Here is a 13196-nt window from a genome sequence, read left to right on the forward strand (position 1 = left end):
TCTTGGTAGATTTTCTGGTATCTTGGGTATAAGTGGTCAAGCAGTCAAGCGAAACGATCTAAAAGAGGCATATAAGAGACTTGGGAGGAGGGGTGAGGCATGAGACCCAGCTACCTCAACAATCGCATATTCGAAGAGGCAGCCACTGAGTTTCACCGTAGCCCGTCACCCATCGCCACCCCAACCAGACTCTGGGGTGCTCCGAATCCCATCTCTGGACCGGAAATGGGGCTCTGCGATGCGTCTCGCTCGCGCTTTACTCGGAAAAAGGCCAATTTTGCGAACCGGTTAAGTTGATTCCAAAAGTGTTGGCCAGCAGGGTGTTTACTGATCCGCTCCAAGAGGTCCACTGTCGCCTCGCGGACCGTCTGATCAGGGTGGAAGAGTCCCATGCTCAGATAAAAAAGGCCGGCTTGATTTTCCGGCGTGACCGTTAGTAGCTGGCAAATGCCAGCGTAGTCTTTGACGGCATAGGAAAAGGCTATATAAATAGCCCCCGCTTCAGGCGGAGACAGTTTTAAGGTCCGGAGCCGTTCATGGTGGTGGTGAAGGTCTGGTTTAATAATCGGCCGCGTAGGATAATAAATTGCAGCGATATCTTGGATGAAAGAGTAATACGAGCGCGTTGTCCGCCATCCTTCGATTCGGGAGACCGATGCCATCAGTTCGCGTTGTTTCGATATCTCGTCAGGCCAGACGTGGCCATGTCCTCGCAGTGTTGTAGGGTCTAAGGGGTCCGCTTGAACCCCGCTGGGGCTTTCCGGGGACAGCTCTTCATTGGGGCCGATGATATAGAGATTCGAGGCGCCATACACGGTTTCCTCGAAGGCAGAAGCAACGCGTGCGAACTTTAAGATGTAGGCACGCCATTTCGCTCGAATAGCATTTTCGCCATGGCGATTGGTAATGCTGCGCTGAACATCTTCCATGAATAGATTGTCTCCGGTAGGGTCAGAGTTTAAGTTCGAGGCGTGGAGATGGTTCAACGCGGCTTGTTGTTGAAAATACAAGAGTCCTTCGGTGATCGGTGCAGGCTCAACATGACTGCTGATTTTGATTCTGCCCGTAGGGAGATCGCAGAGCACATCCCACCACTCGGGATGATTGGCAAATGTGGGATTGGTCACACCGGCAATGAAGCCGGGAACCTTCAGGAGATCATCAATTTTGGTCAGATCTGTGTAAGGGAACGCATGTCTGGTGAATCCACGCAGGATCCCACCTGATGCGAGTGCGCAAGCGGCCAGCACTGCCTCTGCAACCTCTCCTGAAGGGCGATTATGGCCCAAAAACACCACACGTTTTTGGGTTAACATCGCGTTGACAAGAATTATGATGGGATGGGTATAGGGACCGCTGGTAGTAAGGTGAGGGTGGATTGGAAAGGGCTGGGGGGAAGTACTATGAGGGCCGGAGAAGGTTTGGATGAGTTTGATGAGAGAGAAATCTCCCACAACCTCAGGCCAGATCACCGTGGGTACCTTGACCGGAATAGGAATATCATTATAAACAATTTTGGACTCAAACTCATGAGTATCTCGTGGAAGCGTGTACTTAGCTGCCGGCTTCCTGGGTGAAGCTGGGGAGTCCGAGTCGGATGACTCTCCTTCACTCTCAATTCGCTGACGGATCATCTGCTCGAACTTTTCGATAAACATATCCTTGCAGTTGCTAGCCTGTAATATCTGTCGCTCCAAAAGAGACAGCTTGGGGAGCAAAGAAAGATCCATGGCATTCAAAGCATTGTACAACGAGGCTAGCGTTTCCAGATAAGGGTTCTTGAAATAGTCTTCTAGGGCTAGAAGAAGTAAGGGCTGTTGCCGTGTTAGTTCACAAGATCCGGCCTCCTGTCAGACGGTGACCTACCTTATAGATATGGAGGAACGAGTGGCGTGTACATATAGCCATGGCCTTCACAACCGCACCTCTGTGATTCGTTTAGTCGTGTTGTGCGTCGAGAAAGGACCAAGAGACATACCTTTTAACTGTATGGTCTTGCTTTGTATTTACAAGATTCAGAACATACATCAACGGCGGTCCCTCGCCACCCTCATCCTCATCATCACTGCTCTCCTCTTCCTTGCCAGACTCATCTTGATCCTCGTCACTGCCGCCAGTCCCATCGCCGCCATGGGATGCTCTGGACTTCTTTTTCTTCTTCTTTGCCCCCACTGAGTCGTCATCGTCCTGGTCGGCACTTGAGTCCTTGTGCAAGAAAAAGATTGTCCAATCCTGGCTTCGGACATGAGTTTGATCCGGGAGCATCAATTCAGCCAACATGCTTTCGTCCCCGCTGATAGGGGCGGGGTACTGATGTTCCATGATGGGGCCCCGGTCAATGTGGAAGGAGGCAACAAGTATATATTCGACATGGCGCTCTGATGAATCACGAGGATATTGCGATTTACATTTCCGCGGTCTAAATGCAGGGGGAGCAGCGAGGTTCGGCTCATAACCACGCACGGATAAACCGGAGTTGCTCACGGATCGGTTGTGGACGAACGACGGGGAGGGAGATAACCGGGGTATGCCATTGCTTTTGGAAGAACTGGACGTCGGAAGCGAACGAGCAGCGTCATCGGATGGTCGATGAGGGAGTGTGAGGCTCATTTTCCTATTCAGGAGACAAAAATTTGGGAGGTATGTTTCGGATTAAATCGCGGGCAAATCAACGGGGCGTTTCTGGTGGCCAAGGCACAATGGAGACGAGCAACAAAGGAATAACCGCATGCTCCTCCGAATTAATTGATCAACAATGACTGGATCAATTACTCCAAGGAGACCGTCTGCGACTCGTAAGTCAAGCTGTCATGGTCAAATAAGGCCGGTTTCGCCACGCTGAAAAGATCCCGTCGGAAGATTAGTTGATTGATCGACCATGTAATTCATCCGATTCAGGGGGTAAAGGGGAAGTTTGGATAAAAAGAAGCCTTAGATTTGGAGATCCACAGCGGGGAAATTCCACGGAAACACCACAATCGCCATGATCGTAGACTCAATTGCGGATAGAATGGAAGGTCATGACGGGTCGCATGTCAATTGCTGTCCAAATCGTCAAGACTGACTCGGGTCTCACTTCTTAATTTTCCAGGAATGCCTCCATGCTGCTTCTACTCCGGATTAAGCTCCCCGCACGTGCCCATCGATCGGTCGGGCCGACTTGACGCCGATGTGTTTGTTTGCTTCAGCTTGTTTGGGTGCTTTACCCTTCTGGGAAACTTATTTAGCATTCCAGTTTATCGTCGATATCAATTGAATCTCTGATAAATCCCACCGCTGCCACCGACAGTTGAAGTACTCCCCCGCGCCTATCGCAACGGTCGCTATCTACTATTACACTTCTCTCGACACTACTGGTTGTTGGATTCGATAGTACATACATACATTCATACATACATACCCTTTTGCAAATTAACCTAATCATCCACCCTTGGGGGTACCTGCATCATGGTACGGATAATGTGTTTTCTCCCCCACAATTCCCCATTGCCAAGCTCACCATGGTGCGCCTAGGTCACCTCAAATACTCCCTTTAAACCGTCGCCGTTATCCTTCAGCTCTCCTCGTGCTTCTCCTTTCCGTCGTCCCTCTACGCCAAACTCTCCGCCCACAGGGATCCGTCCTACCACGCCGGGGAGTTCACCGAGCCGAGGATACACGCCGGTAGTGTCTCCAAGCAAACTTAATCAATCGTATACCGTCGAGCACGAAGATGCCTCACCAACCAGCAGAGATCGAATTCCGCAACCCCGATTTTCTCGAGAGTCCCCATCCGCATCGCCGACCAGAGAGGCCATTTCGCCGGATAGGTCACCGAGGGTGGGTGCCCGGCTGACGGGCATGACGGCGGGATCATCTGATGCAGCTTCAAAACTAGCGCCGGCGCAACTCCGAGAAATTAGAGAGGCTTTCCAGGTTCTCGACCGTGATAATGATGGATCGGTGAACAAGGATGATGTCGCAGATGTGCTTGTAAATGTCGGTATGTTGTCGAGGACACCTTCTCAAAACATGGATAACGAGGTAGGGAGGCACCAAGCTTACTGTGTTGAACAGGTCAAGACCCGTCTATGTTACACGACTTCTTCCCTCCGGGAAGCCCTGAAACCATCAACTTCCCCACATTTTTGAACATCTTGTCCAGCCTACTCGCTCCGTTATCTTCGCGCCAAGAACTAATGAATGCATTGGCCGCTTTTGATGAGGACGACAGCGGCCAGATCAACGTTGGGGAACTTCGCGACGCTCTTTTGCACACAGCTCCGGAAGACGGAGAGCTTCCGCTCACCGAACGAGAGATTAATGAAGTTCTGAATGGGTTTACCGGGCGCAGGGCTTTCGGAGGAAAGAGCAGTAAGGGTCCTGGCGGAGCGAAGCGAGGGGAGGTATTTAGATACCCGGACTTTGTCGATGGGGTCTTGGGAGGGACCCAGAATGGGCAAGCAAATGGACGGCAGGAAGCTTGACACTTGGATTTACCGTTCAATGACCGGATTCTGGCGTTATCGGATTTGACGACTATTGTTTACATATAGCTCTGGAAGCTTTATTCCGCATGTATCCATCTATTTCTAGTGCTTTTTAGGTGGGACGACCCTGGATATGACGCGACGGTGCTACATGAGACGTCTCAGAGTGGCAAATTAATGTGATCCTGTTTGTCCAAGAGATATAGGTATACGAGACTATTATAGCTACTACTACTAGTTGGTTTTATTTTATTGATTTTATTTTTTAATTTTATTTTAAGGGACGAGGCAGGTCACAATGGTTGTATAGTTGCGGGACTATTTGGTTGAAAGATCCACTCAAACACCATAGCAACTGAACCAAACTCCGGGAAAAGTAACTTGATAAAATAATTCCATTCATTTTAAATTATTGCTTGCAGCGCGTCGCGTGTCCCCGCATTCCACCTTGCCCCCGTCAAGAAGGGAAAAAGAAAAAAAAGAAAAAAGATCTTCGAAACTATACTAACAGATCTCATAGGGGGTTTTTAATTCATGGACCCTCCCCCCGGTCCGTTTTGACTTGGTTGTTCGTCTTCGTCAATCCACCAAGTAATAAAGATGCTTAGTACTTGTGACAAGCTATGAATTTCGCCGACCCGACAAAACGACAAGACCGACAGCAACCCAACATGGCCTCCCAACCCACTCAGGCTCAACTTAACCTGGCCGCTTTGGCGGGTTCACCATCGCCGCGAACGATGCGAAGTCTGCGCAAGATCCAGTCCCATCAACTTCTCTCGTCCTCTCAGCTCTCCCAACCCTCAAGCGCCCGTAGTTCCGCTGGACCTGAGGAGCTTTCTCAGCCAACTCAGCTAGATTCGCCGCTGCGCCTACGCACACATCGTCGAGCTCGATCGAATAGCGATGCCTCAACCCGCGAGCCTCCTGCCATCGGAACCCAGCGACGATCGGGAAGGAAAACTGGCTCGGGTTTTGGCATCAAGAGATCGGTCTTGGAGGCATTGTTACGGGATGGACCACAACAGGGAAATGTCCGCGAGGGTCTACAAGAGCTGAGATACTTGATTTTGTCCACGAGGGTAGAAGCGGATGCTGACGGCATGGTATGTTTTCTGTCGCCTGGAGCTAGAATAGCTACTAACCCTAATTCCAGTCATCGTATCGAGTGTATCTATGGCTGGCACTTCTGGATATACCCCCTGTTCCAACAGACGAATATCTCTCTCTCATCCACCGCGGCCGCTCACCAGCTTATACAAAAATTCGCAACGACACCTTCCGCACGCTAGCCACCGACCCCTTATTCAAACGCCGTGTCACGGAAGCAAGCCTCATCCGACTCCTCAACGCGGTAGCATGGAAAATTCACGACGCAAAGAACAAGAACAAGGCCAGAAAACCTCGTTTGTCAACGTCCCGCCGTCGAGAAATGGAGCTTCTCATCAACACGCCCCCTAGCATCGCAGAGGAAGAATCTAGCCCGGAAGTGACAACATCGAGCAACTGCCGCAGCAGCACCATCACTAGCGACTCGGCGATCTACGTACAAGGCATGAACGTCCTCTGCGCCCCTTTTCTCTACGCCGCGCGCAGTGAAGTGGAGGCCTTTGCTTTGTTCCACTCGTTCATCACCCGCGAATGTCCGGGCTATATTCGCGGCGCCATGGACGGGGTTCATCGCGGTCTCCGTCTAGTGGACCGATGTCTAGAGATCGTCGAACCTAAGCTCGCCTCATACCTCTTCTCAAAGGGTATGCAGGCAGAACTCTACGCGTTCCCATCCGTGTTGACCATGTGCGCCTGTACACCACCTTTGCCTGAGGTCCTCCATCTCTGGGACTTTTTATTCGCGTACGGCCCACATCTAAACATCCTATGCATTGTTGCCCAACTTATCCGAATGAGAGATACCATCCTCGAAAGCCCAAGGTACGTCACGTCTCAACCCTAGCAACAAAAAAAAGGAAAAAAGCAAAAAGAAAAATAGAACAATAAAAGAAAACAAATGTCAAAACAAGAAACCTGTCCCCCAAACTCCAGACCCATCACACATTGCCACCCAAATCCAGACCCATCTGACACATCACTCCAGTCCGAACAAGATTCTCCGATCCTTCCCACCCCTCGACGCCAAAGAAATCATCGCTTTAACCGTCCTGATCGTCCGGAAGATCCCCGAACCACTTTACGCTGAACTGATCGACCACGCCAAATAGATTGATTTCTTCTAGATAGGCGTGGCGTCAGCGAAGCCCTTCCTTACGTGTATTATTTATGAATTTCCTATTCGGTTGGCCCAGAAGAGAAAAGAAACATTAATAACCTGTTTCCGGGGCCGCGGTGATGGCGTTATTTTTCTTTCTTGTTCTTCTTTTCTGATCTATTCCTTTTTACTATTTTTCTTTTCTTCTTTTTTTTTCCCCCTATCTTTTTCTCATCTTTCTAATTTTCAAGCCTTATGAAGATGGCATTGTATTATGACAGTATGATAGTATGATGAGAAAGAATTTGTATTAGCTGTTAGATGAGTTATGAATGATGATTGCATTATCAATACCATATTCCATATTCCTACTCCCCTAGCTGAATCATTATCTAATGCAGTGTTCGTCAGTAAGGGAGAACTAAATATAGATATATCTATTAAGTGATTAAGTGAATATAAAATAGTCCTCCATCTTTTATACTCAGCCACCCCCAACGCCCTCAACAAGAGGAGAGAAAAAAAAAAAAAAAAAGGAAAAAAGAAGTTAAATATAGTTAGTAGTACTCAGTATGCAAAAACCCCTACTATATGCTGACCCAACTTTTGCAAACGTGTAAAGCTAGATGATATATAAAACTGAACCTGAACTCACACCAACCCACCCATCCGCCCATCGTCCGTTCCATGGCTACTGAGCACGATTACCAATTCGATATATAGCAAGCCGGACCCACGCAGAAAGAAATAACAGTAATGGAAAGTGAAGGAAAATGAGAAGATCTGCAAAGAAGCACAGAATAGAATAAAATCAGGAATCAAGTAGTAATCTCCTTCCGACCGATCCCTGATCCGTTCACGACTAATGGTCCCGGCTGACATTTCGTCTGCGAGGCTTCTTCGGTGGTACTAGTAGGTTCTGACTTGGGTGATTCATCGGTTGGTAGTGTGGTGATGATAGTGTGCTCGGGAGTGTAGGTGGTAGAAGGAGGATGGGGCGCGGAGACGATAGTGACCGGCACAGTGGACGGGGAACTTAGGCGGTAGGAAGCAGCGTAGGGCACGGCGCGGTCGATCTTGACTCTGATCCTTGCGTTGAGGAAGATGGTGTTGTTGTAGCGGGCGATGGCGCGTTTGGCTTCTTCGGCGGTGCGGAAGGTGATGCGGGCAAAGCCCTTGCAGCGGGCTGTGGTGGGGTCGAGGGGCACTTCGCAGGATTCGATGGAGCCGGCGTCTTGGAGGTGGGAGTGTAGCTCGGATTGGGTGGTAGCTGGGCTGAGGTTTTGGATGAAAATTGTTCGGCGCGGGGGAGATCTGGGGTTGCCGTTGCTTTGCGGGGCGTAGATGGGGATTGGGGTGGGAGTGTAGCTGTAGGTGTAGGTGTAGCTTGGTTTATGGGGAGTTCTGCGCTGGGAGGCGTCCTGGAAGACGGGCATGGGGGAGACCGGGTATGGTGGATAGACGGTGAAGGTGAGGGGGTCGCAGTAGGAGGGTCGCTGAGCTGGTGAGGGGGGAATCCCCGACATGGGTTGCGAGAGCGGATCTGGGTAGATGGGGAAGAAGGACTGGTGTGGCAGTCCCATGACTGGGACATGTCCGTACTCCGGAGGAGGGTATGTTGGGCTGGTCCCGGCTATCATGGGTCTTGTGGGTATCAGTATGCAGCTTGGGATGCAGAATATGCGGGAAATGTATGTGTGGATGCGTATGTGGGTGGGATGGGGCTTACTCCGGAGATATGGGAGATGGAGGCACGGCCATGTTCTGCGAGACTCTTGGGGGCGTCGAATACCCTGCAACGTAGTCCGACGGGATCACACAGTGTGGGCTCTTCGTTGGCCCTGCAATGGGTCGAGTGGGAGAGCTAGTCCGAGCCAGCGTAACGACTAAGCTCTGTCCTTCCCAGCCGTTGGTGGATAGTCTATCTGGGGACTTGTTAGTTGGGGCTTATGGCTTCCCTCGCTCTCGCATGGAATACGCACGATAAGTCCGCCATGCTTCATCTTCGTTTTTCACAATAATCTGGCCGAGTCCGGTGGGAAACCCGTGGTGATCATCGTATACCACGGCTTGTCGGATGTGCAAGGCTGTTTGGCGTACCAGATCCTTCAGTTCTTGCCAGCGACAGTGGGCTGGAATCTGTCTCTTCAGTAAGACAGCCATCTGGAAATCCGACCTGCCGCAAGACACTTACACCTTGGAGGAATAAAACGAACTCCTCATCTGACCCACGAGGTCTTGATCTTCCTTTCTGTGGATGAGGCATGGTGCAGCTGTGGATGGTGCTCTGAATCAAATTGCTCGTGGATGTCTGCGAAGGATAATGCGCGATATCCGAGAGTGCTTCAAGGCCGAACCAGGATTGACACAGGTTCTGTGGAGACGATGAATCCAAACAGAAACCCGTAAACAGTATGGGTGAACGTCTAGCGGAAATTGAACTGGTAGATCTAGAAGCGACGTGGCACGCACTCTCAACAAATTGACTGGCCACCAAGGATAGACCCAGATGTCATAAGGCGTCCTGATTACCTGACTCAAAGACTTTAGAATACGGTCGCTTGTTCGACAGTAAGTGTCCAGAGCGCGGGAGTGTATCGGAAATCCACGATCGAGATGGTAAATCCGTCTTTTAAACATGCAAGGATCGGACGGTCGAAAGAACGAAAAGGGAAAAGGAAAGCAAGAGGATTGGAACAGATCTGAATCGATCTATTCCGTACATTCAGGGTCCCACCAGGGAGATGGTGGGAAGCGATGGCAGCAGTAATCGCAATAGTGCAACGAGGCCAGACACGGACAAAGCCGCCGATGCATCGGCTGACGAATGGCAATGCGTGGCTCAGGCAGCGCAAGGGAAATGGGCTGAAAATGCCCCCGCGGTGGATTAGGAATTAATGTTGAGATATGTCAATTTGCCTCCAATCTGATGGATGCGATGGACGCGGATGCGCGGATCTGTTATATGTCATGCATCGGTTCCGGTGGGTAAGTGAGCTAAGAGCTATAGAAAGGTTGAAAAAGAAGAGGAAAGGGAAGAGAAGGGAGGGATAAAAGGAAGAAAATGAGGGAGTGAGGGAGAAAAGAAAAGAGAGCAGCTTACAAGATTTGCTTCTTTTTTTATTATTCACATTATTATTTCCCCCTTCGTCTTTTTGTACGGTATGAATACAATTGTTGCTGCTATGAATAGCGACTGAATCCCGAGACCTCCAAAGCCGTCATGACACACCTTCCGTCTCAGAAGATGAGAAAAGGAACACTCTCAGATCCTCGAGGGCACTATTATTGGCAATACCATGTTACACCGCTAGATTTCAGGGCAGCCACAACAGGGGAACGATGGCGAAGCTGGAGAGCTCGCAAAAGAAGTGGAGCATCAGCCCTGCATTCGCAGAACGAATGAGAAGGCAACCCGGCTGAACGGCATCATTGTCCGTGGACTCGGAATCGCATTGTCAGTGAGAAGTTGCAGTGTTGAATAATCGATCATGGATCGGGTTAGACTGGGATCCTGGTCATCGATAGCTGTCCCATTAGTGAAGATCTGCTGAGGGAGGAATTCGCAGGAATTCAGGGCGAGAGACACAATCACAAAGAAAGCACAGAAGACGGGCAACGGTGATTGGAAGAGATCGAAATGCATCCCAGAGTTTACGGCCAGCATTGCTTTTTGCTTGTCTTCTGATTTGGCACTTAGTTCAGAGATCAACAGCATTGGTCAAAGACGATGGGGACCCCGAGATGATGCATCATCTTTTTCTGATAAGCCGCACTCTTGTCCGACGTGACACTCCCCAAACCAAGAAATTAGTACCTGAGCTATAACATGTCTCTTTTCTTGTTGACATTAAAATTTTAGAGTCCTGTCCTGTCAGATCCATCGACGCGTGGAATTGAATCTGGTTGAGAAAAGAGTCTCAATCGCTCCCTTGATGAATAGTGTTCCGATTCGGCGCTGATCCCTGACCACGTCCGCATATGAGGCATCCATTAAATACTCGACACCGTCCAGTCGTGATCGATGTCTGCAGATTAGGCGGGCAATGGCTGGTCACCGCCAGTACGACAATATGTCAGGACGCGATACAGGGAGTAAGGTGGTTGATCATACCGACGTTCTGGAGACCACAACGCTGCGCCCTAGCGACAGAGGGCAAAGGGCTGAGCGACGGAAGATAGACGATCTGACCCGTAAAGTCCAGATGAAAGTGGTTATTCAATACTCTGACTAAACCTTTTTTTCCTTTTTTTTATTTTTTATTTTATTTTATTTTTTTTTTCTTTTCCCTTGGTGTCCCACCCCTGTCACTCTTTCAATGAAATAGAATATTCTCCGTCTCTAGAAAAAAGCGTACGAGTCAGCAACGGAACGAGTGTCCATCTCAATCGAAAAACAGCGGCATTCACTAAAAATCAATAGTCCGACGATCGATCGATAGCCAACCACCATCGTCTACCCGGTACCGTGGTTCTGGTATGATCTTCCACTAGCGACTATTGCTTCAACTGGAGACTGGCGATGGAGTACAATCATCGTACATCCCGTAGTGTTTTCCGCCAAATACCCACGTCTCGTAATGCCGGACACTGAGTCATGTCCATGTTCCCATCAGTCGCGTGGATCTCGTGTAATGAAAGCCACTAGTCGACAATAGACTTTCGGCAGGCCAGTACCGGAGGTTTTGCTTTTGCCCTCTGAGCCTGCTGACTGGTTTGGGAGTTACTACCGACCGCCTTTGTCTGCCCGGTTGTTCTGGAATGTGTCTAGAATTTAGGGATGCTTCTACTCTTCTTTAGGAGTAGATATTAGTCTCATTCACCTCCTTGATCCTCTGTCGAGGGACACCGCTTCATAGCACCGATGCTCGGTTTTGAAGTCCTCTCTCTTCCTCGTGCGGTAGAAGCTTTTGATCACCCAAGCAAGGACAGAAAGCTATCTGAATTCACTCACCGTGTCCATAGAAAGGTATCCCGGGAATGGAGAGCAGACCCATGGAATTCTCAGAGCGTAAAGGTTAATGTCAACTGTCATTGTTTGATCCATCCACCGGAACCTCAACTCAAGAAACTATCCATGATTTCACCATTACTTCAACGAAAGTAGAGTGAGTTACTTTTCTCCGGGGCGTTGGGTAGCAATCAATCACCCATCGATTTGCCTGAGGATGGTTGGCAAACGGGCAACACCAGACGTAAAACCCAATAGGGGCCTACACTGGGCATCATCAACTCATTGACCCCGTGACAATGATCACTAGATATCTTCAAGCCCTTACAACGAAAACTCTCTTATCCCCCTGACTCCACGACTAGTATCTACTACCTCCAGAGAACAACCCCCCGTACGGATTACACCAACAGTCAGAATATCCAAACCATCTGAAACTCCAACCCGCCACCGGGCAAAAGTAAATCAGTGGAGCCCTACCAACCACTAAAACGTCTGAAACAAATCCTACTGGGCTCAAAAACGGAGAAGTCCGGCCACTCTCATACCAGCTGAAATGAATCCCAAGAGAAACTCGACCCACTGATCAACTAGGGCTCTCCACAGTAACCGAAACGCTACATGGCTGTAAAGGGGGTGGAGTCAGAGTGGGTTCGTTTTCGTTTTTTTTCTTCTCCTGCGCCACAACTCGCGTGGTTGCCTACAGGGCATTAGACTGTACCACATTTTTGTTTCTGGTTCTCGTGGGGGAAAAAAAGTGAAGAATGTGTCTAGTAGGTATAGTACTACATACACTATGTCTGGTGCTAAATTGGTTAGTTTGGGATTGAGATTGATTGTCATTATTTGAATTAGTTTTTTTTATTGTGTATTTTTTGGAGAACGGCGAATAGAAGAAAAGGGGGCGCTTCGCGCGCCTGGAAATACATTCTTTACTTACCTACTAAGTTAGTAGTACCATACTAGTGAGTTAAGTACTCTGTATACCGAAGGGACCTGGACGCGATCTGAGCCCTCGGTAATCGCAGTGGCAGACAGTCCCATTCCCCGAGCATTGTCTTTTTGCCCCAGGAAGTAAGGGGGAGGGGTAAATAAGGTAGATCGCCCTTGTTGAGGGGTATGTATGTATGTATGTCGATACATACGAAACGAGCTTAGGAAGTTTGTGTGTTTGTCTGGTTTAGTTTCTTCAACATCCCGTCTGGGTAAATACGCGGCCGATCTGGACCCATTACTGGATCAGGAAGTTGAGATCCCAAATCGAGAGGGGGATGTTCTGAGTTCAAGCTGGTAGCTCTTGTGTGATGGGTTGGTGGATTTATGGTTCGCATGGCTGGTGGGTGGTCTGGGCGTAGGATCTACAAGGTAATTTGCATTGTTCCGGCACTCTTAGAGTGTGGCGCCGAACGGTCGTGAAATTGCACCAGGGGGGGGGGGGGGGGGGGGGGATGTATGACATGCATAGGGGTTTCATGAGGCGATAGGAGGTTGATTTCTTGCATGGATGGTAAGGATCTACTTGCTCGGTGTCAGTCCTGACAGCTGGTGTTGTTGCCGATGACGCCATGTT

At 49.5% G+C, this 13196-nt stretch overlaps 4 protein-coding genes across 4 annotated transcripts; 2 read left to right on the forward strand and 2 right to left on the reverse strand.

Moving 5' to 3' along the window:
* Positions 1 to 152: 152 nt before the first annotated feature.
* Positions 153 to 2610, reverse strand: F9C07_2227656 (protein mesa; the record flags this gene model as incomplete). Its single annotated transcript, XM_041288595.1, has 3 exons — positions 153 to 1814; positions 1867 to 1927; positions 1979 to 2610. 3 exons carry the CDS (start codon positions 2608 to 2610, stop codon positions 153 to 155), a joined length of 2355 nt encoding a protein of 784 aa, XP_041141110.1.
* A 490-nt stretch (positions 2611 to 3100) lies between these two features.
* F9C07_1053221 (calmodulin) lies at positions 3101 to 4779 on the forward strand. Its single transcript, XM_041288590.2, has 3 exons — positions 3101 to 3450; positions 3514 to 3982; positions 4057 to 4779. Exons 1-3 carry the CDS (start codon positions 3448 to 3450, stop codon positions 4464 to 4466), a joined length of 882 nt encoding a protein of 293 aa, XP_041141109.1. The 5' UTR covers positions 3101 to 3447; the 3' UTR covers positions 4467 to 4779.
* Positions 4780 to 5092: 313 nt separating this feature from the next.
* Positions 5093 to 6688, forward strand: F9C07_817 (putative mitotic check point protein; the record flags this gene model as incomplete). The annotated part of the gene is made up of 3 exons (XM_041288588.2): positions 5093 to 5575; positions 5626 to 6401; positions 6565 to 6688. 3 exons carry the CDS (start codon positions 5093 to 5095, stop codon positions 6686 to 6688), a joined length of 1383 nt encoding a protein of 460 aa, XP_041141108.2.
* An 805-nt stretch (positions 6689 to 7493) lies between these two features.
* Positions 7494 to 8941, reverse strand: F9C07_2227659 (RNA binding protein; the record flags this gene model as incomplete). Its single annotated transcript, XM_071509807.1, has 4 exons — positions 7494 to 8319; positions 8405 to 8600; positions 8658 to 8814; positions 8870 to 8941. The coding sequence occupies 4 exons, from the start codon at positions 8939 to 8941 to the stop codon at positions 7494 to 7496; spliced, it is 1251 nt and encodes a 416-aa protein (XP_071365671.1).
* Positions 8942 to 13196: the final 4255 nt, after the last annotated feature.

The sequence above is a fragment of the Aspergillus flavus genome, chromosome 1, assembly GCF_009017415.1.
Source record: "Aspergillus flavus chromosome 1, complete sequence".
Lineage (NCBI taxonomy): Eukaryota > Fungi > Ascomycota > Eurotiomycetes > Eurotiales > Aspergillaceae > Aspergillus > Aspergillus flavus.